The sequence below is a fragment of the Bos javanicus genome, chromosome 14, assembly GCF_032452875.1.
Source record: "Bos javanicus breed banteng chromosome 14, ARS-OSU_banteng_1.0, whole genome shotgun sequence".
Classification (NCBI taxonomy): domain Eukaryota; kingdom Metazoa; phylum Chordata; class Mammalia; order Artiodactyla; family Bovidae; genus Bos; species Bos javanicus.
The window spans coordinates 36,578,110-36,601,372 of NC_083881.1; the positions used below are offsets into that span (position 1 = coordinate 36,578,110).

The 23,263-nt window shown below is 36.8% G+C and overlaps 1 protein-coding gene across 2 annotated transcripts in view; it reads left to right on the plus strand.

Moving 5' to 3' along the window:
• Nucleotides 1-22,096, plus strand: part of TERF1 (telomeric repeat binding factor 1) — a 43,525-nt gene extending 21,429 nt beyond the window's left edge. The window contains exons 5-10 of one of the 2 annotated variants that reach the window (XM_061438977.1): nt 692-841; nt 1,722-1,834; nt 4,893-4,952; nt 6,406-6,497; nt 12,370-12,476; nt 20,524-22,096. In XM_061438977.1, coding sequence (XP_061294961.1) covers nt 692-841; nt 1,722-1,834; nt 4,893-4,952; nt 6,406-6,497; nt 12,370-12,476; nt 20,524-20,700 — 699 coding nt within the window. In that variant the 3' untranslated portion in view covers nt 20,701-22,096. The remainder of the gene's footprint in view (nt 1-691; nt 842-1,721; nt 1,835-4,892; nt 4,953-6,405; nt 6,498-12,369; nt 12,477-20,523) is intronic. The other variant, XM_061438978.1, reaches the window with a different exon arrangement.
• The last annotated feature ends 1,167 nt before the right edge of the window (nt 22,097-23,263 follow it).

Sequence of the window (23,263 nt, forward strand, 5' to 3'; positions counted from 1 at the left end):
TGATATTTTTGATCAATGGACTACTATTTAACAGTGAAAAAAGTGAAAGTGAAGTCGCCCAGTCATGTCCAACTCTGTGCAACCCCATGGACTGCAGCCTACCAGGCTCCTCCATCCATGGGATTCTCCAGGCAAGAGTACTGGAGTGGGTTGCCATTTCCTTCTCCAGGGTTTAATAGTGAAAGTAACTAGTAATTCTGTGTCAAGTCAGTGTGGATAAATATCATAAACAGAGTTGAGCAGAATAAAGAAAGTTTCAGAAGAATACACATAGTATAACACCATTTGTATAAAGTTAAAACCGTGCTAAACAATACTATACATTGTTTATGGGTGCGTAGATATGTAGTACAAGTGTAAAGGAATGCATGGATATGCTAAGTTCTAAATTCAGGATACTGCTTACCTTGAAAAGAAGGCCAGGAAGGACAAGGAGTGCCATCAGATTATGATAATAAGACTTCAGTTAAATAGATAATGTTTTATTTCTTAAACTTGATCATAGATATTTAGGTTTATATTTATATATGTGTAAAATAAGAATTTTTTTGTCAAAAATATATAGGTGGGCATTTAAAATGGGAGATTTTGTAAAATCTTGGGTTTTGGCTTAGTGACTTTTTTCAGTTAAACAATATGACAGAATTTCTAGTATCTTATTTGTGATTTATGTTTCTTCTGTTTTCTTTAGCCTTTTAAAAGGAAATTGCTTACGATAATCTCTCAGAAAGATACATTTCATTCCTTTTTTCAACACTTCAGCTACAACCACATGATGGAGAAAATTAAGAGTTATGTGAATTGTGTCCTGAATGAAAAATCATCAACGTTTCTAATGAAGGTATGCGTATTTCAGAGAAGCTCTAAACATAGACTTACATTGTTAAAATAAAGGAGAATACTTGAAATAGAAATCCTTAAAAACTAATCAGAATTTTACTTAGTGATTTTATAGAATAGTGTGGTGAAATGTTACAGTTAGTGCATCTAAAAGAAAGTTTATTTCTGATCTATGTAGTATTTTCAACTTTTCAAAGTAAGGCTTGAGGAAATTTTTCACAATAAAAAGTTGAGGGGAAACTTAGCAAAATGAAATGAGAAATAAGTAAAAAAGAAATAGTTTTAATTTAATTAAATTTAAAAGAAAATTTTAGCATATTTTTGGGAAAAGTCAAGTTGGACTGAAGAAGGGCTACTACAGAAATTTTCTTTTTAATCACATTTTATCCTGTCCTAGCCCCAGACAGTTTTAATATGTTTTATATATATATATATATATATATGTTTAAGTAACGTTTTATCTTAAAATTGTCTATAGGGACTTCCCTGGTGATCCAGTGGCCAAGGCTCTGCGCTCCCAAAGTAGGGGGACCAGGGTTCAATCCCTGGTCAGGGAACTAGATCCCACAGGCCACAACTAAAGATCCCACATGCCTCAACTAAGACCCAGCACACTCAAAGGGGGAAAAAAATATTCTTTAGCACGTTGTGTGTATCAAGTACATTTACAAGGAAAGCCCTTCTCCATAATGCTTATAAACCAAGCAGGTGGCTGACTGTCATGTCGCAGGTACTTGGGGAAACAATACACTGCCCTTTATTGGTCTGTGAAGAGATAACTTTTGTTATGACTATCAAATAACTAGAAGGCTTGATTTAATGCTACTTGTTTTTAATGGCTTATTGCATTCCTTCCTCTCCCACATCCCCATTTTTTTAAGGCAGCAGCAAAAGTAGTGGAAACTAAAAGAGCAAGAACAACATATTCTGAAGATAAACCTAATGGTAAAGATGTTGAATTGGCAACTGAAACTAATTTGGATACAGGAAAAAGGTTTGTAAATTCATTAGTACATTTTTGTCTTATGAATGTAATATCTATGTAAAAGTGATGGTAGTGAGCTGTTGTTAACAAAAATAATTTTTAAGCAGTAGGTGTATTGCCTTACTGATGACTAACATTTGTATATTTGGAAGTACTGTAGAGTTACATCATGGCTTATGCAAATTCTGTTGCAAATGCTAAGCAAGAGTAGAGAGAAAACAGTACTGTGTAGATAGTGTGATATCATTTACTGGGAATGATGAACATGAGCTCCAGAACAATATTGAGGCTGGAAGCCTGAATCATCTGTGTCCCTTAGTTCTCAAATCCTGCATGCCCTCATGTGACTGTGGCACTGAGGGTTATTCTGATATGTTAAAATATTGTTCATCTTCTCTGTGCATGATGCGTGCTCAGTCGCTTCAGTGGTGTCCAACTCTTTGCCACCCTGTATACTGTAGCCCACCAGGCTCCTCTGTCCATGGGATTCCCAGGCAAGAATACTGGAGTGGGTTGCCATGCCCTCCTCCAGGGGATCTTCCCATCTCAGGGGTCGAACCCGCCTCTCCTGCGTCTTCTGCATTGGCAAGCAGATTCTTTACCACTGAGCTGCCAGGGAAGCCCTTCATTTTGTCTAAGGGCAGGCTAACTCTTCATCTGGTGAACAAGTGCAGACACTGATTTGCTCCAGTGTTGGAAGGAAGCAGGCTGTGTCATTCCTACATATTGAGAGCAAAGAATTCAGTTTCTAAAATTATTTCTTCTTTAGGGATTTTCAAGGGTAATTTTTGCAGAATTGACTTTTATCTTTTGCTTTGGCTTTAGAAACTAACTCTATTGAAGACAATAAAATCTACCATTATAAAGATCTTTTATATTGAACCTGTGGTCCATTCCTTCTCTTCATCCACCCTTAAACCAAGGCCAAATAGTCAAATCGTTGTGGTTTCTGTATGGATGTATTTGGCAGTGGATGTAGTATCACTCTCTTCTCAGGACCATGGCTTAAGTGCTGTAAGCCCCATCTTAACTACTGATTTAGAGGTGGGAGTTGGAGTCTGAACTGGCTGGATGTGACATTGGTCACACCTCAGGACTGACGTCAGTCTTACAGTTCTTCTTGTCCCTGCCTGTCAAAACGTGATCTACTCCTCACTGCTCCATTGAAGTCTTGTTTCTCATTGACTTTTTTCTAAGACCCATTTTGAGAAGTAGGGATTTCACTTTTATTGGCTTGGTTATTTCATTTTGTTTAGGAAATCAAAGTTTAGTAATACTAAGACCCAGTAAATTCTGTGGCCCGGACTTCTTGCCCTCTATAGTACTGCTTTAAAGTAAAATAAAATTAGAACTTACCATGATTCTTGCAGATAATGAATGTTTCCTATATACTGTCTTAATATAGTGCTACCACTTATTTCAGATGCCCTTCTGGTACGCAGTTCAGTCACTGTAAAACAGTTCTTGTCTGTCTGTACCCTGACTCTCCTCCTTCCCCTCACACATTCAGTTATCTCTCCAAGTGTTATAAATTCCATCTTAGAAATGCTTCTCTAATCCATTCTTATTGTTCATAGCCTAGATTATTACTTAGCTTTGTGCCACAAAAATCCATCCTTGACATGACTTCCAGAGTTAGCTTTCCATTAAAATAAATCCATTTAACTCACTTCCCAGCTTAATAACCTCTCTTAGCTTTCTGTTTCCTTATAAATGGGTTAGATTTTATGGCATGGGTTACAAAGCCTTACATAGACCCTTTCTGGGTTTTGTTTGTTTGTTTGTTTCCATATACACCTTATCCCTAAGCATTAACCCCTCCCTGCCCACATACATGACACTTTGTAACAACACAACTTCTCCCTGGTTTTCAAATATTACAAGCTCTTTCATGCCTTGACTCTTGCTTCAGTTTTAAATTTCCATCTTTTCTATCCTCTTTTGTTTGCTTTTGTTTGCCCTTCAAAGTCTAGCTGAAAGATCACCTTTAAGAAATCTAGCTGAGCTCTGAGCAGTTGTTACTTCCTGTATTCCATAGCACCAAGTTATACCTCTTTAGGAGGGCTTATCTTGGATAGTAACATACCTGTTTACCTGTAGATTTCTCTCTAGATGGAGAATTCTTTGAAAGTTCTTAAATAGCTTTGAATCCTTGATGCCTAGTTCATTACCAGACATACGTTAAATCTTGTAGGGTACTGGACACCAGGAGAAAAACCAAAAACTAGATACAGAGTAAAGATTAGGAATCAAGCAAATATTAAAACCATCCTGGGAATCAAATTCACCAGTTTCAAAGCAAGAATCAATAAGATGCAAGTAAAACAAGGGTAGGATCAAAAGTGTGATTTTGAAGTCAGACAGATGCTAGGAAAGATGAAATGCTTATGCTGTCGGTACTAGATGAAAAAAATATTTTCTTCTGGCAAAGCTTATAAACTGTTTGAGGCAATAAGAATTATAAACTTGAAACAAAAACAGTAGTAGACATTACATAATTTGTTGTTAAAGTTCACTGATAGACTTAAATGCTGAAGGAGTTGATGATCTGCTTCTAGAAAGTGTGAGCATGGAGCTGGGCTCAGAGGATGGTTTACTGGTGGGTGGGAGAGGAAATGATTTCCTTTCAGTAGAGAGGAACAGTTCCAGATGAAGGCATGAAGCTGTAAATGATCCTGCTGTGTTTGTTGGAGCTAATTTTAACTATAGCAAAGGAGAAGAATTTTATAAAAAGTTCAGTTGGAGACTGTTAGGTAGGATAAGAAATTCATAGTAATAAAGACCCTTGAGAGGGTTTCTGAAAGAGTGACATTGTGAATGTTCAGTTATAGCATCACCTCTGCTGAACTTACGTTTGGGAAAGACATTGATTTGGTGTCTCTGAAAAGCACATCTGGGCAAAAACAAGCCATGTTGTAGTGGACTACGTAAAGGTCCTAATTTTACCAGAGTTTCTTTCCAGAGATGCTTTTTATAAATTGAAATTTGACTTGACTGTGTGGAAAGTACTATCCTTATGAACAATTTCTTATGTTTGCATTCTTACAAATGTTTTCTTCTTTTAAAGTGTTAGTGACAGACAGTCTGCGGTAACTGAATCCTCATGGGGTACAGTATCCTTATTGAGGTGAAGTAAATTTGACGTTTTTCTTCTCTGCTTTTCAAATCTTTGAAGCAATTCATGCAAACTTATGTAGATTATAATAGCTGCATGCAAACGCTATGATTTGAAGAATGTCACAAAGGTATTAAGACCTCAACAGATATTAAGACCCTTGAAATGGCAAACTGTGGAGACCTGCCTCTTCAGATCCTGGGTTGTTTCACATTGTTTCTGCAAGGAGCACACAAGCAGGGAGTCCTTGAATTTAAAGCAGATAACTAGTAAACTTGAATCTGTCAGAAACAAGGGCATGATGCTAGGGCAGGAAAGGGATGGAGGTTACATTTCTGATAATGTCCCAAATCCTGATTTTAAGAAATTATTTTAAAAACTCTTTAATCTGCTAGAAATTTTGTTAACAGACAGTGTAGCATACTCAGAGCAGAAAGTCTACATGAGTGATTGCCAAGTATAGAGCAGTTGGGATGCTAAGTGGAACCTTGGAAGCGGGTGGCTGATTTGGTGTGGAGGAGGTCACTGGAGATGAGGAATTAAGGGGCAAGGATGTTATTTGGTTTATTCATGTAAACATGGAAATAATTCATGGTAATGGCAGCAGTTAGAAAAAGATCTGTGAATGATGGGAAGTGCTTTGGAAGGATAACAAATGATTATGGAAAACAGTAAATGGCAATATGCCTCAATGGCATGAATCCTCAAAGGCTGAGGTTTCTATGGAAACAGGATCCTGAAAGTGACATTAGGAAACAGGAAGTATAGAGACCCACCTGCGAAACCCTCTGATTCATGGAATGTGGAAGATGAAGCTAATCTCTACTCAAGGCCACAAACAGAGAAATGGTGTACCCAGGGGAGAGCTAAACTTTAGACAAGGCATAGAAGTTGAGACTGGCATTCCAGAGCACACAGAAAGTTTGAGAAGGGAGGGAACACATTTGTGGTTGCATTAGCATTTACAGGGGTAAAGATGTAAATTTTAGGTGATAATAAAAGAGCTGCCTAAGCTTAAGTGAACTTTTTCCCCCTCTTATTTTAGTTTGCCCCTTTATAAATTATAATAATACAAACTTTGCAGAATTGTCCAAAATTTCTGCCCCTTCCTATATTTCCAAACCATCTTACCTTTCCAAAAAGCCCTTTTTCAGAATCTATAATCATGATATCTACCATCATGTGTAAAAGAATTTTGAAATTTCTCCAATTGAAAGGCCAGAAGGATCTTGATTTCTGAATAAATGAAGTGGAGAAAATAAATGATGGGAGAGCAGAAAGTCTTGACAACAAAAAGCTTAAAGAGACCAAAGGTTAAGATGGGGTACTGAGCAAGGGGAACACCAAAGGAAACAGGCCAAAGTAGAAGCAGGTCCTAGATAGAGATGGAGACAAATCCTCTACCTTTTCCCATAGCCTTTCTAGTCTTTGCAGAACAAATCACGAGCTTTTGTGTTTGATTTAGGTCTCACAGAAATCTCTTCTTATCTAAGTTGAAACATGGAAACCAACAACAAGATTTTAATAAGAAAGAGGAAAGAGTGGAAACTCCTCAAAGTAAGTACACTTATTACAGGTTTAGGAGTGGATAATTGATACTTCCTTGAGAGCAGTCCAACCCTTGACCTAACACCTCAACACGCAGACATACTTCAGAAAAGGAAAACACAAAGGGATTAAATCCCTTGGGTTCATAGAGTTAATTAGAGGTGGTGCTTAATTTAGAAAGTTAGAGTTGGTGCTTGTTATTTATGGTAATATTCTGTAAAGTCATCCTGAACACTTAGTGAATACTAAACACTTATAGAGGAGTACAGCGTTAGGTTCTTTTGAGTCTCTGGTGACAACGTTTTGGTCAACTGTTCAAAATATAACTTTGTTCTATGTGTTTTTGTTGAAAGACACCTTGTTTATTATATATTACTGACTCATTACTGGGGAAGGAAATGACAACCCACTCCAGTATTCTTGCCTGGAGAATCCCATGGGCAGAGGAGCCTGGCAGGCTACAGTCCATTAGCCTGCAAGAGTCAGGGTCGCAAGAGTCAGACACGACTTAACAACTAAACCACCACCACCATTGATTCATTAACACTGAATCCACGGCCAACAGCCCTGTCACTCATGCCTAAATGATGTTTATCTAACACACATACTTTTTTCTATAAGGAACATCATACATAGCCTTCTTGCACTTAGGAACCCTAGATAGCATTTCCACAATACACTTGGGAACCATTTTAAACAGCAAAATTACCTCCTGAAAGCCCAAAAATACAGCACTAAATAGACTGTAAAAAGAATTATTTCTAGTGTGGGAACTGAAATAGGAAGACAGAGCTTCACCTCATGTAACCTCAGCTGGGAACATGACTCAGTATTTTGCCACTCTGTGCATGTCCACAAAAGCACTGCAAGTTTTGATTTTTGATTTACAGCTTTCAACAGGTAGGTGAATTTTCAAATACCAGAATCCATGACTATTATGAGGATGGCTATATATAGAATCTAACTACTCTCCTCATTGCATTTAGAGTTTATTATCCTTATAAAAAACATTGCTAGATTAAAAAAACAACTGTAACCAAAAAAATCTTAAAAGCAGTCCATAATTATTTTCAATTACAATTTGATTGTAAATTCCTCCTTGATATGCATTCATTCAAAAAATGTTTATTGAACCTATTGTGTTCTAATGCAAAGATTTTAAAATCTTTTTGCCTCAAATCTGAATACTTAATGATCAATATAAAAATTATAGATGTACCACCTTGATGCCAGGTATATGGTAGACCTGTGGTAAAACTTTAAAAAAATTTTTATTGATGCATAATTGATTTACAATGTTGTGTTAGTTTCAGGTGTACAGCAAGTTGAATCTGTTTTACAGATACATGTATACACTCTGTATTAGATTGTTTTCCTATATAGGCCATTGCAGAGTACTGAGTAGAGCTCCCTGTGCTATAATATAAGCAGTAAATATTAATTGAATAAATTTATTCATAGCAGATGGCCAATGATAGGGCAAAGAAATACTTGCTTCATGTTGGTGAAGTTCCTAGGAATGACTAGGAATCAAAATTTTAATTTTACTGTATGTGCTGCCAAATGACTAGGAATCAAAACTTTAATTTTAGTGTATTTGGTGCCAAAGTGAGCACTGGAGTCCTAATTCTAAACTAAAATAATTGGAGGGTTTTTCCTGGACTTTTAATTTCATAATACAAAGTTCAGAGAAATGGAAGCATACACCTTTCTACACTGTAGTTGATCAGTAATTAGACTGATGAAGACTGTAATCTCTTTGTAGAGTGGTTTGGCAGTGACTGTGGATATTAAACAGGCGCTCCTGTGAGTTTTAGTACATTTCTTAACTTTTTGTTAGCTGTTAGTAATATATAATATATACATGTGTGTGTGTGCGTGCATGCACATGCTTAGTCCCAGTCATGTCCAACCCTTCATGACCCCACTATCCATGAAGGTTTTCAGGGAAGAATACTGGAGTGGATTGCCATTTCCTCCTCTGGGGGATCTTCCTGACCCATGGATCAAACCCACATCTGCTGCATCTCTTGCATCACTTAAGTTCTATGCAAAAAATTTTCACCAGTATTCGGTGAAATGATTAATATTTGAATTAGAAGCTTTTTACTCATAAACTCACTTAATCCTCAAAACAATCTGAATCAGTGCATTTGTTTTTTAATCACCCCCGTTTTACAGGTGAGAAAGCCAAGACAAAAAGAGGTTAAGTGTAGAAAGCCCTTGGTCATATATTATAGATCATGAACAGAACCAGAGCCACAATAACATTTCTGACTTTTTAGAGCCCATGTCCTTAAATGCTGAGATAGATAAACTGCCTCAAGGGTCAGATAGAATCGAAGCAAATAAAAATTTAGTTAAAAGTGATGAGGTTATATATGTACTTAAAAGTATATTTACATTTAATTTTTAAGAGGTGAAACTGAAGGATTCAATGAAGTTCACATAAATGCTATCTCATAAGAAATATATCAGTAAACTATGATTCCTTCAAAATAAAGAATAAATAATAAAAAATGCTTTGATAGCTTGGGTCAGATTGCCTCTATAACAGTAAATATAAACTTTAGACTACTGATTGATTTTAGCTGTAATGGGTGATATTAGCAAAAAAAAAAAAAAAGATTTGACTATAGTATTCTTTGGAAATACTTTTCCTCACAACTTTACAGATTTTGTTTCTCTATTTTCTAACTTGATGAGTGTTGCTGTGGACAGTCTTGATATCAACCTGACTCGCCTCCCTTTGTATATGAGCGGCTTTTTCTTCATAGGTGCCCAGTTTTTCTAAACTGTGCATTTAATGCTATAAATTCTCCTTTTATTACTTACTGCCTTAGTTTCATCCCTATATGTTATATTTTTATTTTCATCAAAATGTATTTTTTATTTCCCTTGAGACTTTTCTCTTTGATCATCTGGACTATTAAGAAGCTGTTTGTTAAATTTTCAAATATTTAAAGATATTCTAGGTATTTTTCTATTAATGATTTACAGTTAATTCTGTTCCAGCCTGAGGGTATAATTTGTAGGATTTCTTTTTCTTTTTTAAAACTAGCTTTATGGCCTAGAATATGGTCTTACCTTGGTGACTGTTGATATATATACACTTAAGAATGTGAATTCTGCTGTCGTTGAGTATACAGTGTTATAAATGTCGATTAGGTCAAATTGATTCATAGTGCTTTTCAGATGTTCTATATGCATGCTTATTTTTTGTCTTCTTGTTCTACTAATTACTGAGAGAAAGAAGTATTGAAGTCTCCAGCTATGATTATGAATTTCTCTTCATTGTTAATCTGTTAATTTATTTTTGCCTTTTTAGTCCTCTAGCACCTGTTTGAACAATTCACAATATGAAAATCTCTGTTCATAACTGGCGTGGTTTCCATTAGCCTTACAACACATATGGTCTCCTGCTGCAGTGATACCATATCATCTGTATTACTGTAGTTTAGAAATAACTCAGTATGTGACAGAGTAATTTCCTTCATCATCCTCTTATTCTTTAGGAACATCTTAAGTATTGCTGCTGTTTTGGTCTTCCATATTGTCGGGGGCGGGAGGAAACTTCATAAAAGATTGCAAGCAGTGAAGCTGCTACCACTCCATAGGTGCCAGAAAGTGTACAACGAGACTTAATGGGTCGGAACAGGACAGTTTGCTACAGTACAGCAGATTGTGTATGGCAACAGCACAGTTGTGCTGGTTTCCCTCGCCAGGTCCCAAAGACAGCGTAATGCACCCAGGTAGATGCTGCACAGGCTGTAGGTTGTACTGCAAAGAGGAACTTGGGCCCAAGGGTACTTTTTGAGTAAGCAACAAGCAAAACATTGTAGCAAATAATCCAGTTCCCTTCTCCAGGAGAGAGTAGTTACATGGTGGTCAGCCTGTGGTTCTGGTGACCTATTTAGGTACCTGACTAACTGCAGAAACTGTTTAGTAAAGTCTTAGCAAGAACTACAGGAATGCTCAGAGCTTATGATTAATTACCTCTCCTAAGACATAATTTTAGAATAATCTTGTTAAGTTCTACAAAGAACCCTATTGAAATTTTATTTGAAATTACATTGTGATAGATAATTTTGGAGAGAGCTGACACATTTATATTGTCTTCCTATGCACAAAAGCATTTCTCTATTTAGATTGTCTTATGTATATTTTTCTTACAGCATGTATTTGTGTGTATACACACTTACAAATATAGTAAAACTTTATAATTTACTGCATGTAGATGTTGACTACTTTTGCTAGATTTATCCCTAAGCATGTTTTATATTTCATTACTATTGTAAATATTATCTTTTGATTATTTAAATATTTTAACTGTTGGCTAATGTACAGAAATACTGTTGAGTTTTGTTTATTGATCTTGTATGGAACCATCTTGCTAAACCCTTTTTAAATTCTATGTGTAGATTCTTTTAGGTTTCTGTACAGTACAGTAGGGATGAGGGGCTCCAACTCTTTGCAGTCAACACATACTGCTCTCTCTGCCTCAGAAACAAAGGGATTGATAAGTGACTTATCTGAGGGTAGGCAGCTGAAACAGGTGGCATAAAATCAGAACTCAAACCCTAGTTCTTTTGATTCCACATATTGTCATATATAATCGAACATAAACTTTTCTGCACATTTAAAAAGATTTGTAAAATGAAAACAGATACTATATTTATTTTTTAAAATCTGTATAAGTGAACCTATGTAGTTGAAAACCGCATCATTCAAGGATCAACTATATATATACAATTTTCTTTCAATAATGACCATTCTATTTCTTTTCAGTTGCATATACATTTATCTTACTAAACTGTAAATAAGAGAGAAAGATTTATTTCTTATACTGTGTCAGATATTCCTTAAACATTATTTTAAGAAACTACAATGATCCTATAAGGTAAATATTCCTTTTTTTTGCAGATGATGAAAAGACAGGCATTGGGAGGTGAAATGGCTTGTTCAAAGGCATGAAAGAGTCAAGATGCAAAGCACATCCCCTCTGATTTTTTTTTCATTCTTTTTTTTTTTTTTTTGAAGCTCTGTAACTTTGACAATCAGCAGTTAGTCCTCATTCACATTATCTAGATTTTTTTAAAGTGGTGGTAGTTAAATAGATAAAGAATATATAAGTCTTCTTTGATGAATCCTCATTACATTTTCTGAGACAACCGCACACAGCTAGATGCAGTATGAGACATTCCTTATTTTTTTGGCCCAGGCAGCTTTGTTGAGCCCACGGTCAGTGCATGCATACGGAGTTCTCATCTCCTTCGTGGCGTATTTCCAGATCTCTTTGAGTGCCAGAGGGACTTCTTTCTTTCTTTTTGGCTGCACTGCATCTTTGCTACTGTGTGCAGGCTTCAGGGCAACTCTCGTTATGGTGTGTGGGCTTCTCACTGCTGTGGCTTCTCTGATTGCAGAGCCTGGGCTCTGGGCACCTGGGCTTAGCTGCCCACAGCATATGGGGTCCTCCCGGAGCAAGAATTGAACACTGTGTCTCCTGCATTGGCACATAAATTCTCAACCACTGGACTACCAGGGAAGCCCCCACAGGTGCTTCTTGAAACCTACTCCATTGATATTTGTGGATGTTGATGGTGTCATCTCTGATCACCATCTCATTGATGGCAGAGTGCCCCTTCTTGCCACCCTCTGCAGGAGCGATTCTGCCAAGCCCTTGTTGGAAAGGAAACACATGCCCCCTGATTTTCAAAGGCTGATTTTTGCATTTATACCATACTGCTTCCAGATTCAAAGGAAAAAGATTAAACAGGTTTTTTTAAATAGCTATAAAATAAATAGGAATTTCATGATAACCTTTAAAAATATAATTCTTTTAATGTGGGACAGTTTTTGATGACAGTGTTTCTGCTTTTAGGTGGAAGAAAGAAAAAGAACAGTAGACGAGCCACTGAAAGGAAGAGAACACGTATTTTAAAAAGTCAGCCTGTAACTCCTGAAAAGCATCGGTCTAGGAAAAAACAGGTACTTGTTTATTTTAATTTAATAATGCTTAATGTATATTAAAGTCATAAGGAGTAATTGTGATTATTTCACATTATTTCTGTTCAACTCTAAAAAAATCTTGAGGATAAAATGTTTCCTCTTTGCCACCTTAGATAAGTTGATCAAAATGCCTGTTCAGAGTTCACTCACGTTTTAAAGATAATCTTGGGTATTAATGACATTTATTTAGAATTATCCATCCTACAGTCTGTTCATCAGATGTAGGGTAAAACTTAAATCCACATGATAAACTTATTTTCATATCTTTCTAACATAGGTTCAGTTTAAGATTTTTGTGTGCTTTAAAAAAGGAGATACCATTTGATATAGAATTTTTCTATTCAGAAAGCTGAGTCAGTTTTAGGGTTCACTCATTTGTTTTTTCTCACAGTGATTATAGTCCTGTGCTATCTCTAGTTGCTGAAATCATTGTTTACTGTATTTTATCTGGTTTTCTAGTTGTTTACAGTAAGATGAGTAAATTATTTAAGATGATTTTCTTTTTTGATAAGCTATTTGCAAATGGTTCATTGTTGATATGCTGGGGTAGGATCAAGTCCTGGACTCTCCAGGTTGGTCTAAAATCCAAAAGTCTCTACCTTATATATTTATCTTTCCCTTTGGTTCTTCTGGTAACAGTTCTAAATGGAATTATAGGTGTTACTTAGAGATATACATCAAGAAAACAGTTTCTCTTTTTTTTATATTTGAAACAACATGTGGGATATCAACTGCACAATTAAATACAGGTGATATTGTCTATCACTATTATGCCCAAAATTCTGTGTCTGGTTTTATTTTTAGCTTTCTACTGTTGGCATTTTGGTGGGATAACTTGTTAGATGAGTGACCGATTTTATTTTATTTTGTATTGAGATTTGGATTCTTTAAAAATTTTGACTGCAGTAGTCTTGGACAGTTTCTTTCTCCTGTATTTGTATGTTAAACAAACAAAGACATATTTGCCTGCCTTATCACAATTTAAAAAGAGGCCTTCCTTTGTAAATTTATTCAGAAGAAAAGTAAATGGCTTTCAACAATAAAGACTTTTTCCCCATGGATGGTATGTAATGGGAATTATTATACAGTATTTTTAAATTATAAATGATATCACTGTTTAATATACATCATCTGTTTTATTTTAAAACATGTCTACGCTACATTGAGCACCAACATGCAGGTATGACCAGGAAACAAACCCACAGTCCTGTCTCAGCAGGCAGTGCGTTCAGTCTGTGTCTTGAGGTCGACTATTATTTTTCACAGTAAGAGAAAAAAGATAGGAAAGATGAAAAGAATGTTATTCCCAACTCCTGTTGAGGAATCTGAATGATGAACTGGAAGGATATTTCAGTTCATAAAGCTCTTCCAAAGCCCCTTCTCTCAATCAGTTGATGTTTAAATATGGACCCTGGGGTGGTAGACCAGCTGGACTTGAGCAGCACAAGGGCACACTGTTTAAAGTAACATCCACACGTTACTGCAGACGGTGGGAGGAATGGACTGTGCTTTCAGACTGATGGTTTACTCTTTCCTGTTTTATGAACCCATAAACTTTAGAGGATATCAAAACTGCACCACCACAATCGTGACACAGCATCTGCTCAGTATAAAAGCTTTGTTTAGGGGGAAAAATCCAGTTGGCCCTTAGGAAAAAATGTCCTGCGTTGGATGGTGCCAATACATAATACTCAGTTGTGAACCCACAAGAATATGTGCTTTATAATGAAGACTAGAAATCAAGTCTCTAAATCCAGCTGCTTTTTTAAAATTAGTATTTTATATGATTATTTTTGCCTCCCATATCTTTCCTCTGAGGCAGAAAGGAAACGGGCAGAAAACTGGTAGGTTCTATTCTCAGAGACACACACAAGCTTTCTTTCTGTTTGGGGACTACTCTGGTTCTCAGTTTCTAGAAAAGTTGAGCCTCTGGCAGCTTCCTCAGCATTATGGTCTGAGATCTCCATATTCCTGAACAAAGCCAATCTGAAGGTTTTGTGTCATGGGGGAGAGAGGTCACCACTTTAGCTCTGGCTTTCTCTCATCTGAGAGAAATAAAGGGGGTAGGTAGGAGCAGACCTTTGAGTCATCAGGTCATCACTGGAGAATATGGTAGAGCAAGCCTATAGCTTGCCTAGTGGCCTTGTAAGAAACAATCCCTTCTCCAAAGTATAGACTTGTTATTTATCAGATAAAATAGATGCTTTTGAAATTATTTACATGGACCAGTGGAAGATAGTTGTTCATTACATATTTCAAAGTTTCCATTTTTGACTTGATTATTTACACCAAATCAGGCTTTAAAAATAGACCAAACTAGGCTAGAATGTATACATTTCAACAGATAAGAAAGTGCAAAATGCCTGTGCCATTTGCTGACATAGCACTAGATCCAAGGACTCTGTTGGTGTAAATAAATGATACCATTTTTAAAGCATTGGGTTTTTTTCCTAAAAGGCATTAAAAATGATACGCAATTTAAAAATATAACTTTTGTATAACTTTTTAGCCTTAAGGAAAGAAAAGATTGGTGCATTTTAATTTGTCCCATGTTGTCTATATCTTGAGTTATGGGCATGGCTGGATTTAATTTTATTTTTCTCAAGAAAAGCAAAAGACAAAAAGAGAATAGTACCAAGGGCACAGTTGTTGCTTTTGTCCTGAAATACATTATCTTAAACTCTAAGTTAACCAGGTGTCATTATGAAGAGAATCTAGTATAATAGGTCACCTGTACAAAATAAAGAAATGAAAGAGTTTTAAGCAAAAAAGTAGACTTATAAAATTGTGCTATCCTTATATTTTCTTTCTAATCTTAACACTGATAAGTCCATTGTGTCACTTATTCAGTTCCATCTATGAACAATAGAGGTTGACCTCTTTAAGTTTTCTAAACTTCTGTTTTTGTTTTTGGCTACGCTGTGTGGCTTGCATGATCCTAGTTCCCCAACCAGGGATGGAAGAGTATAGTTTCTGTTTGCTATATGATTACTGATATATTCCATATGGTGTTTTTTAAGACTTTTTCCTCTTTAAATCATAGATGAAATTAAGCAAGGACTGTATAAAAAAGCATTCAGATCAAACAATATAAGCCATAATCATGAAGTAACAATAATATATCAAGTTATAGTTGCTCGTTTTCAATAGAAGAAAAAAAAATTAAATGTTTAATGTTAAACATTGTGGTTTTCAATTAACTTTTACTGACAAAATTATAACTTCTAGATCAGAGGTTGACAAACTTTGTATAAAGCAGTGAGCCATATACAGTTTCTGTCACGTATTCTTCTTTTTATTGAAAACAACTTTTTAAAATGTAAAAACCATTGTTTAGCTCCGGTGCTGTACAGGGGTCAGTAGCCTGCCTAACCCTTGCTGTATATGATCTACTGGAAATACCATTTAAACTTTGGTTGCACTCAGGAACCTAGTATTCAAGCAGAGAACGTTATTTCTTCAGAGAAACAGGCTTTTGTATTTTATCAGATATCATCTGTGCTCTGTATTAAATATTACTGAGATTAAAACAAGGAAACAGTGCTATGTATATGCTGCTGCTGCTGCTGCTAAGTCGTTTCAGTCGTGTCCGATTCTGTGCTACCCCATAGACGGCAGCCCACTAGGCTCCTCTGTCCTTGGGATTCTCCAGGCAAGAGTACTGGAGTGGGTTGCCATTGCCTTCTCCAGCTATCTATATGAGATTTGCATAAATCAAAAGCTACTTTTTAAAACAGAATAAATGTGTGGCAGCTTCTTATACAACAAAAATTTTTAACTTGAAGGACCATAGAATTGATAGGTTTTCTTAAGGGGATTCTAAATGGCTCCTGAAATATCATGTAAAATTTTATGTATCTTCACTTGTCTGCAAAATGGATCCATAGCCTTCATCACATTCTCAGAAGATTTACGTGAACCCAGAGATTAATCAATAAGTACGTTCCTCTCCCCTTTAAACGCCTTACTGCACACGTGCGGAATTTATATCTCCTTTGGTTTTGTGTCAGTTAGTAATGAGCAGTGTGGTGAGGCTTTTAGGAGTGGTGACTGGTGAGGGAAGTGGGCTGGCTTGACAGGACAGGTCACAGGACAGATGTTGGTCTTTGTCTAGAGGGTGAGTAGTCTTACACTTGTAGGCAGCACCATTGCTGATAGGCGACAGCTCAGACTTCTGTAGGAAGTCTGGCATGATAATCACTGCCAGTTTTATGGCACTGAGTTGTACACAAGATAATTTTGACCTCATGTTTGTCTACAAGCACCTTGAGTTTCTTTTTGGTGTGTCAGACAGTTGAGCTGGATTCTTTTTTTTTTTTTTTCCTCTTTTTTTAAATTGTCATCTTGTTATTGTTCAGTCATTAAGTCATGTCCAGCTCTTTGTGACCCCGTGCACTGCAGCACACCAGTCTTCCTGGCCTTCACTATCTCCCGGAGTTTGCGCAAACCATGTCCATTGAGTCAGTGATGCCATCCAACCATCTCATCCTCTGTCGTCCCCTTCTCCTCTTGCCTTCAGTCTTTCCCAGCATCAAGGTCTTTTCCAAATGAGTCAGCTCCTCGCATCAAGTGGCCAAAGTTTTGAAGCTTTGGCATCAGTCCAATATTCCAATGAATATTCAATTGCCATCTTAGCCATGTTAAAGTGTATAGTTCAGTGTCATTAAACACCTCCTGTGCTACCATTACCACCATTCATCCACAGAGCTCTTTTTATCTTACAAAACTGAAACTCTGTAACCATTAAACAGTAATGTCTCATTCACCCCGCCCCCACAAGCATCTGGCAACCAACTTTCTACTTTCTCTCAATTTGACTCTTGTAGGTACCTCATATAAGTGGAAATCTACAGTATTTTTTCTTTTGTATTTGACTTCCTGCACTTAGCATAATGTCCTCATTTACTTTGAGGACAAGATCATTTCCCTTGTAGTATGTGTCAGAATCTTCCTTTTTTAAGGCTGATGATATTGTATTTATATACCACTTTTTGTCTGTTATGTGTAATACGGCTGTCAACAGGAGTGTGCAAATTTCAAGTCTCTGCATTCAGTTCTTTTGGCTGTATACAAAAGAATATAGAATTCTACTCACAGGTAGAGTTGTTGGGTCACATGATGCTTTTAATTTTTGAGGAACCACCACACTGTTTTCCCTTGCAGTCACACAAGTTTTCATTCCCACCAACAGCACATAAGAGTCCCAGTTTCTCCACATCCTCACCAGCACGTGTTATTTTCTGTGTTCGGTTGTTTGTTTCATGGTGTACCTCCTAATGGGTTTGAGGCTATATCTTCTAGGGTTTTGGATTTGCTTTTCCTTAATGATTAAGTGACATCGAGCATGCTTTCAAGTGCTTATTGGCTATTTATATATCTTTTTTGGAGAATTGTCTACTCAAGACCGTTATTGATTTTAAAAATGTATTTGTAGTAAAACATAGCATAAAATATGTCACCTTAATTGTTTTTTAAGTGTATGATTCACTGGCATTAAATGCGTTCACACTGTCGTACAGCAGCCTCCAGAGCTTTTTCATCTTGCGAAATTGAAACACGGTACTTATTAGACAGCCCCTATTTCCCTTCCCCCTGTTCCCAGCAACCGTCATTCTACTTTCTGTTTCTGGGAATCTGACTACTGTAGATATCTCACGTAAGTGAAATCATTCAGTATTTGCCCTTTCATGACTGATGATGGATGAATTTTTAAACCAAATGTGAGTCAGCTGGGGAAAGCATTCGTAGTTCAGAAACAGTAAATAATCATTCAGATGACCCTACGTATTGCTTCTCAGCATGTCAGCAGAAGGAATAGTTAGTTGGTCACCTCTAGCAAATGCCAGGTATCAGTAATTTTTTCTATGTATAATACAGAATTTGATTTTTAAAATTTTTTAATCATTTTCTCCAAAAACAAAATAATGTATCTTTAATTAGTTTGTGTTAGTTGAGTTCTCAGAAGTCTGTTGGAGAAAGTGAGAAGATTTTAGTTTTATGTGTGTGTCTACCTTGCCCAACATAGAACAGGGTTTTCACTGAGTTCATTAGGGAAGAATTAAATATTCATAAGTTCTATTTGGTATTATATGAATTCTACACATCTCTAAGGCTTCCCAGGTGGGCACTAGCGGTAAAGAACTCACCTGCCGGTACTGTAGACACGGGAGACTCGGGTTCAGTCCCTGGGTTGGAAAGATCCCCTGGAGGAAGAAAGAATACTGGAAGAAGAAATACTCCAGTATTCTTGCCTGGAGAATTCCATGGGCAGAGGAGCCTGGCCGGCTGCAGTCCATGGGGTCGCAAAAAGTTGGACATGACTGAGCACACATGAGAGAGAGGAAGAGGGTGAGGGACACATCTCTAACCTGTTAACAGCTGTAGAATTTTATTTTATTTTATTAAATTATTTTATTTTATTAAATTTTATTTTAATTAACTTTAATAAATTTTTATTTTATTTAAATTATTTAATTTTATTTAATAAAATTATTTAATTTTATTAAATAAAATTATTTAATTTTATTAACAGCTATAGAATTTTAAGAGACATTATGGGCTTAAGTCAGACAAATTGGGTTTGTATTTAGTTCTCAAACCTTATAGCTGTCTGATTTGGGGCAGCAGAGCCATAGTCAGATCAGATCAGATCAGATCAGTCGCTCAGTCATGTCCGACTCTTTGCGACCCCATGCATCACAGCACGCCAGGCCTCCCTGTCCATCACCAACTCCCGGAGTTCACTCAGACTCATGTCCATCGAGTCAGTGATGCCATCCAGCCATCTCATCCTCTGTCGTCCCCTTCTCCTCTTGCCCCCAATCCCTCCCAGCATCAGAGTCTTTTCCAATGAGTCAACTCTTCTCATGAGGTGGCCAAAGTACTGGAGTTTCAGCTTTAGCATCATTCCTTCCAAAGAAATCCCAGGGCTGATCTCCTTTAGAATGGACTGGTTCAATCTCCTTTCAGTCCAAGAGACTCTCAAGAGTCTTCTCCAACACCACAGTTCAAAAGCATCAATTCTTCGGCGCTCAGCCTTCTTCACACTCCAACTCTCACATCCATACATGACCACAGGAAAAACCATAGCCTTGACTAGACGAACCTTTGTTGGCAAAGTAATGTCTCTGCTTTTGAATATGCTGTCTAGGTTGGTCATAACTTTCCTTCCAAGGAGTAAGTGTCTTTTAATTTCATGGCTGCAGTCACCATCTGCAGTGATTTTGGAGCCCCAAAAATAAAGTCTGACACTGTTTCTACTGTTTCCCCATCTATTTCCCATGAAGTGATGGGACCGGATGCCATGATCTTCGTTTTCTGAATGTTGAGCTTTAAGCCAACTTTTTCACTTTTTCACTTTCATCAAGAGGCTTTTGAGTTCCTCTTCACTTTCTGCCATAAGGGTGGTGTCATCTGCATATCTGAGGTTATTGATACTTCTCCTGGCAATCTTAATTCCAGCTTGTGCTTCTTCCAGCCCAGCATTTTTCATGATGTACTCTGCACATAAATTAAATAAGCAGGGTGACAATATACAGCCTTGACGTACTCCTTTTCCTATTTGGAATCAGTCTGTTGTTCCATGTCCAGTTCTAACTGTCGCTTCCTGACCTGCATACAAATTTCTCAAGAGGCAGATCAGGTGGTCTGGTATTCCCATCTCTTTCAGAATTTTCCACAGTTTATTGTGAAGAGCCATAGTGTGTCATGCATAATGTAGTCAGGACCCTTGATAATATCACCACAAGTTCTTACAGAAATCTAAGATATGTTCACGGAATCTCTTCCACCATTAAGAAATTGTAACATATTGGTTTTTTAAAAATTTGTATTTAGATATGTTAAAGAATTGTTTCTGTGAATAACTGTTCTACTTTTTATCCACTTTTGACAGAGGTTAGCTAGACTTACTGTGATGATCATTTCACAATATGTATGATACTGCATCATTATGTTGTCCACCTGAAACTAATGCTGTTTGTCAAGAACTGGTTCTGTGATTAACTGTCCTACTTTTCATCAAAAGGCATGGCTTTGGGAAGAAGACAAGAATCTGAGATCTGGTGTGAGGAAATATGGAGAGGGAAATTGGTCTAAAATACTATCACATTATGAATTCAACAACCGGACAAGCGTCATGTTGAAAGACAGATGGAGGACTATGAAGAAGCTAAAACTGATCTGTTCGGACAGTGAAGACTGAGAGTGTTTGCAGAGCTTGATGAGATGACAGTTTAACACTCTAATCACTGCATGTTGTTTGAAAGTTGGTCAAAATTCTGTTTAAAGCATTACAACATTTTTTCTGTGGCACAGTTACTCAATATGAGAATTTGTGCTGTAAGAGCATTACCATCATTGTATTCTTTAAGAATCTTTTTCCTTTGATAAAAAAAGTAAATTTTTTTGAACCCTAGTGCTTTCAATCCTCCTACCTCCAAACCCTATTCCAATAAAAAAGTGAAAGCCTGATTAGAGGAAAAATATATTGCTGTTAACCTGCTGTATATGTGTGGGCTGACTTCAACTCTGTGACACATATAAGAGTGAAGTTTCTAAATCAGTGAATAAGAGGCCTTTGACATAAGGCGTAATGATTTATGACCTTAATCCGTTAATTGCTAACACATTAGCTTATAGAATGATAAATGTACAAAGTAATCTATGAGATATACTTAAATTTTCCTTTTAAGTAGTTTCATATAAAGGAAAAAACTTGAAAATGTAATACCCATAGGACAAAGTTTATGCTACTACCAAGAATAGCTTATGTTTCATTTAGGTACATTTGACTTTGGTTCTGGTGTTAAAACTTTGACAGAGATAGTTTAAATAAAGCTTCTTTATAACCTGGTGCCATAAATATAAGTTTCTCCGATATTTTCATTTAATTAGATAAATATCGGGCCTAAATGGCATTCTGTAAATGTTTAAATTGGCTTTAAACATAATAATTTTAATGTCTATGATAAATAGTAGATAAACAAGATCCTGCACACCTTATTGGACAACTTTTGAGTTTTTACCAACATGGTCTTTAGAGAATTTGTCAAAAACTAGAATTATTTAGCATTTTGAGTTATGTATGTTTTATTAACAAGTATGTGAAAATGCTTAAGTATTTGTACCAAAATTAAGTAAGTATTTTGTCATTTGTTTTTCTTATTAAAGTTTTATACATTACTTTCTCATTGTTCCTGAGTTTGTTGTCTTATATGTATAATAAATTAAAACGTGGATAATGTTTCCTGGTTCTATCTGTCCTGCTACAGTACTGGTTACCGTCATCGTGTTTACTGCAGACATTTTGATGATCAGTGCCAAAGCTGATGGCTTTTATTTATGAGCCAAAATAGACCAGTTTGTCAGCCTCTTTCCAGACACCCTAAATCATCAAATCTAAACTGCCAGGAGCTGTAAGATGCTCGGTTATTTCATGTGCCACTAAAAAAAATCACTATGAATTATGCTATAATGTGGTGCTTTCTTACTTAGAATTTTATTTTTAATTAAAGAACTGTTATAGATTTACGTAAGCATAGATTTTTATTATATAACTTGTGGACCCATAGAAAAGTGAAATAAATTGGGTTATTGTATTCCTAAATGCTTCCTCATTTTTATCTGAATATTTTGAATTTTTAAACTGAAATTTATTCAGACATCTAGACTCACATACAGTTGTAAGAAATAATAGGTCCTTGTACACCTGCTCCAGCTTCCCCCAGTGTCAGTTAAACCACAGTAAGTCACCATCAGATTATTGATATAAATCTTCAGTTTTACCCGGATTTTCCCAGTCTTGTACCACATGTGTACGGTGTATGTAATTCCAAACTACTTATCACTTGTGTGGGTGCATGTATCTACAACAGGCAAGATACTCCAACACCATGAGGATCCCTTCTGTTGGCAGTCATCTCTCCTACATCATTCCTCCAACCCTTGGCAACCACTAATCTGCCCTTCATTTCTAAAACAATCATTAAAAAGGTTACATAGAGAGTGACAAAGTGGGGAGTTCCAGAGAGCCTTCCTTTTTCTGAAGCAAATATTAAGCTGGCAAAAAAAAAATATTAGAATCAACTTTTTGAAACGAATCTAATAAATGGGGGGTGCTTAATGGAAAAAAGAGGCTGCTAAATTGTAGAGCATTCTGGTGGTTTTCCTTAGCCTGCTTGAGGGGACCAGTGATATGTGTTGTCGGGGTGTAGTTTGATGATGGGGGAGAGGCCAACACAGACCTTGTGCTCAGAATTGTGGTGGGGTGTTTCCATGTCTGGCAGTTCCCTGAGGGTTCAGAGATTTGCCTTTGTTTTGCCCCTTATGAACTCATGGGCTTTAAAAGTGGTGCCTACATCTGCCTGGGGTCAGAGAGAGCAGACAGATTGAAGAGCCTGGAGAGGAAAGTCAGTTCAGTTGCTCAGTAGTGTCCAACTGCGACCCTGTGAACTGCAACGTGCCAGGCTTCCCTGTCTGCGGGGGGCAGGAGCTCCGCCCGTGGCAAAGGTCATGAGGAAGGAGGCTCGGCATACGCAAAGGCGGGATCAAGCCTCAGGAGTCCCCCTGGAAATTCTCGAGCATCCACCCCCAAAACCAGAGTCTGCCTACTTTCTGCTTTGTGCTCTCACCTACACCTCTGACTTTACGGGGGGCTGTCCCCCACTACCTCTCTCTGAAAAAAAAAAAAAAGTTAACTTACAGCTCCAGTTAATAATTCCTGGGTGTGACAGTGTTTCAACCTACAAACTCCTTTGGGATTCCTC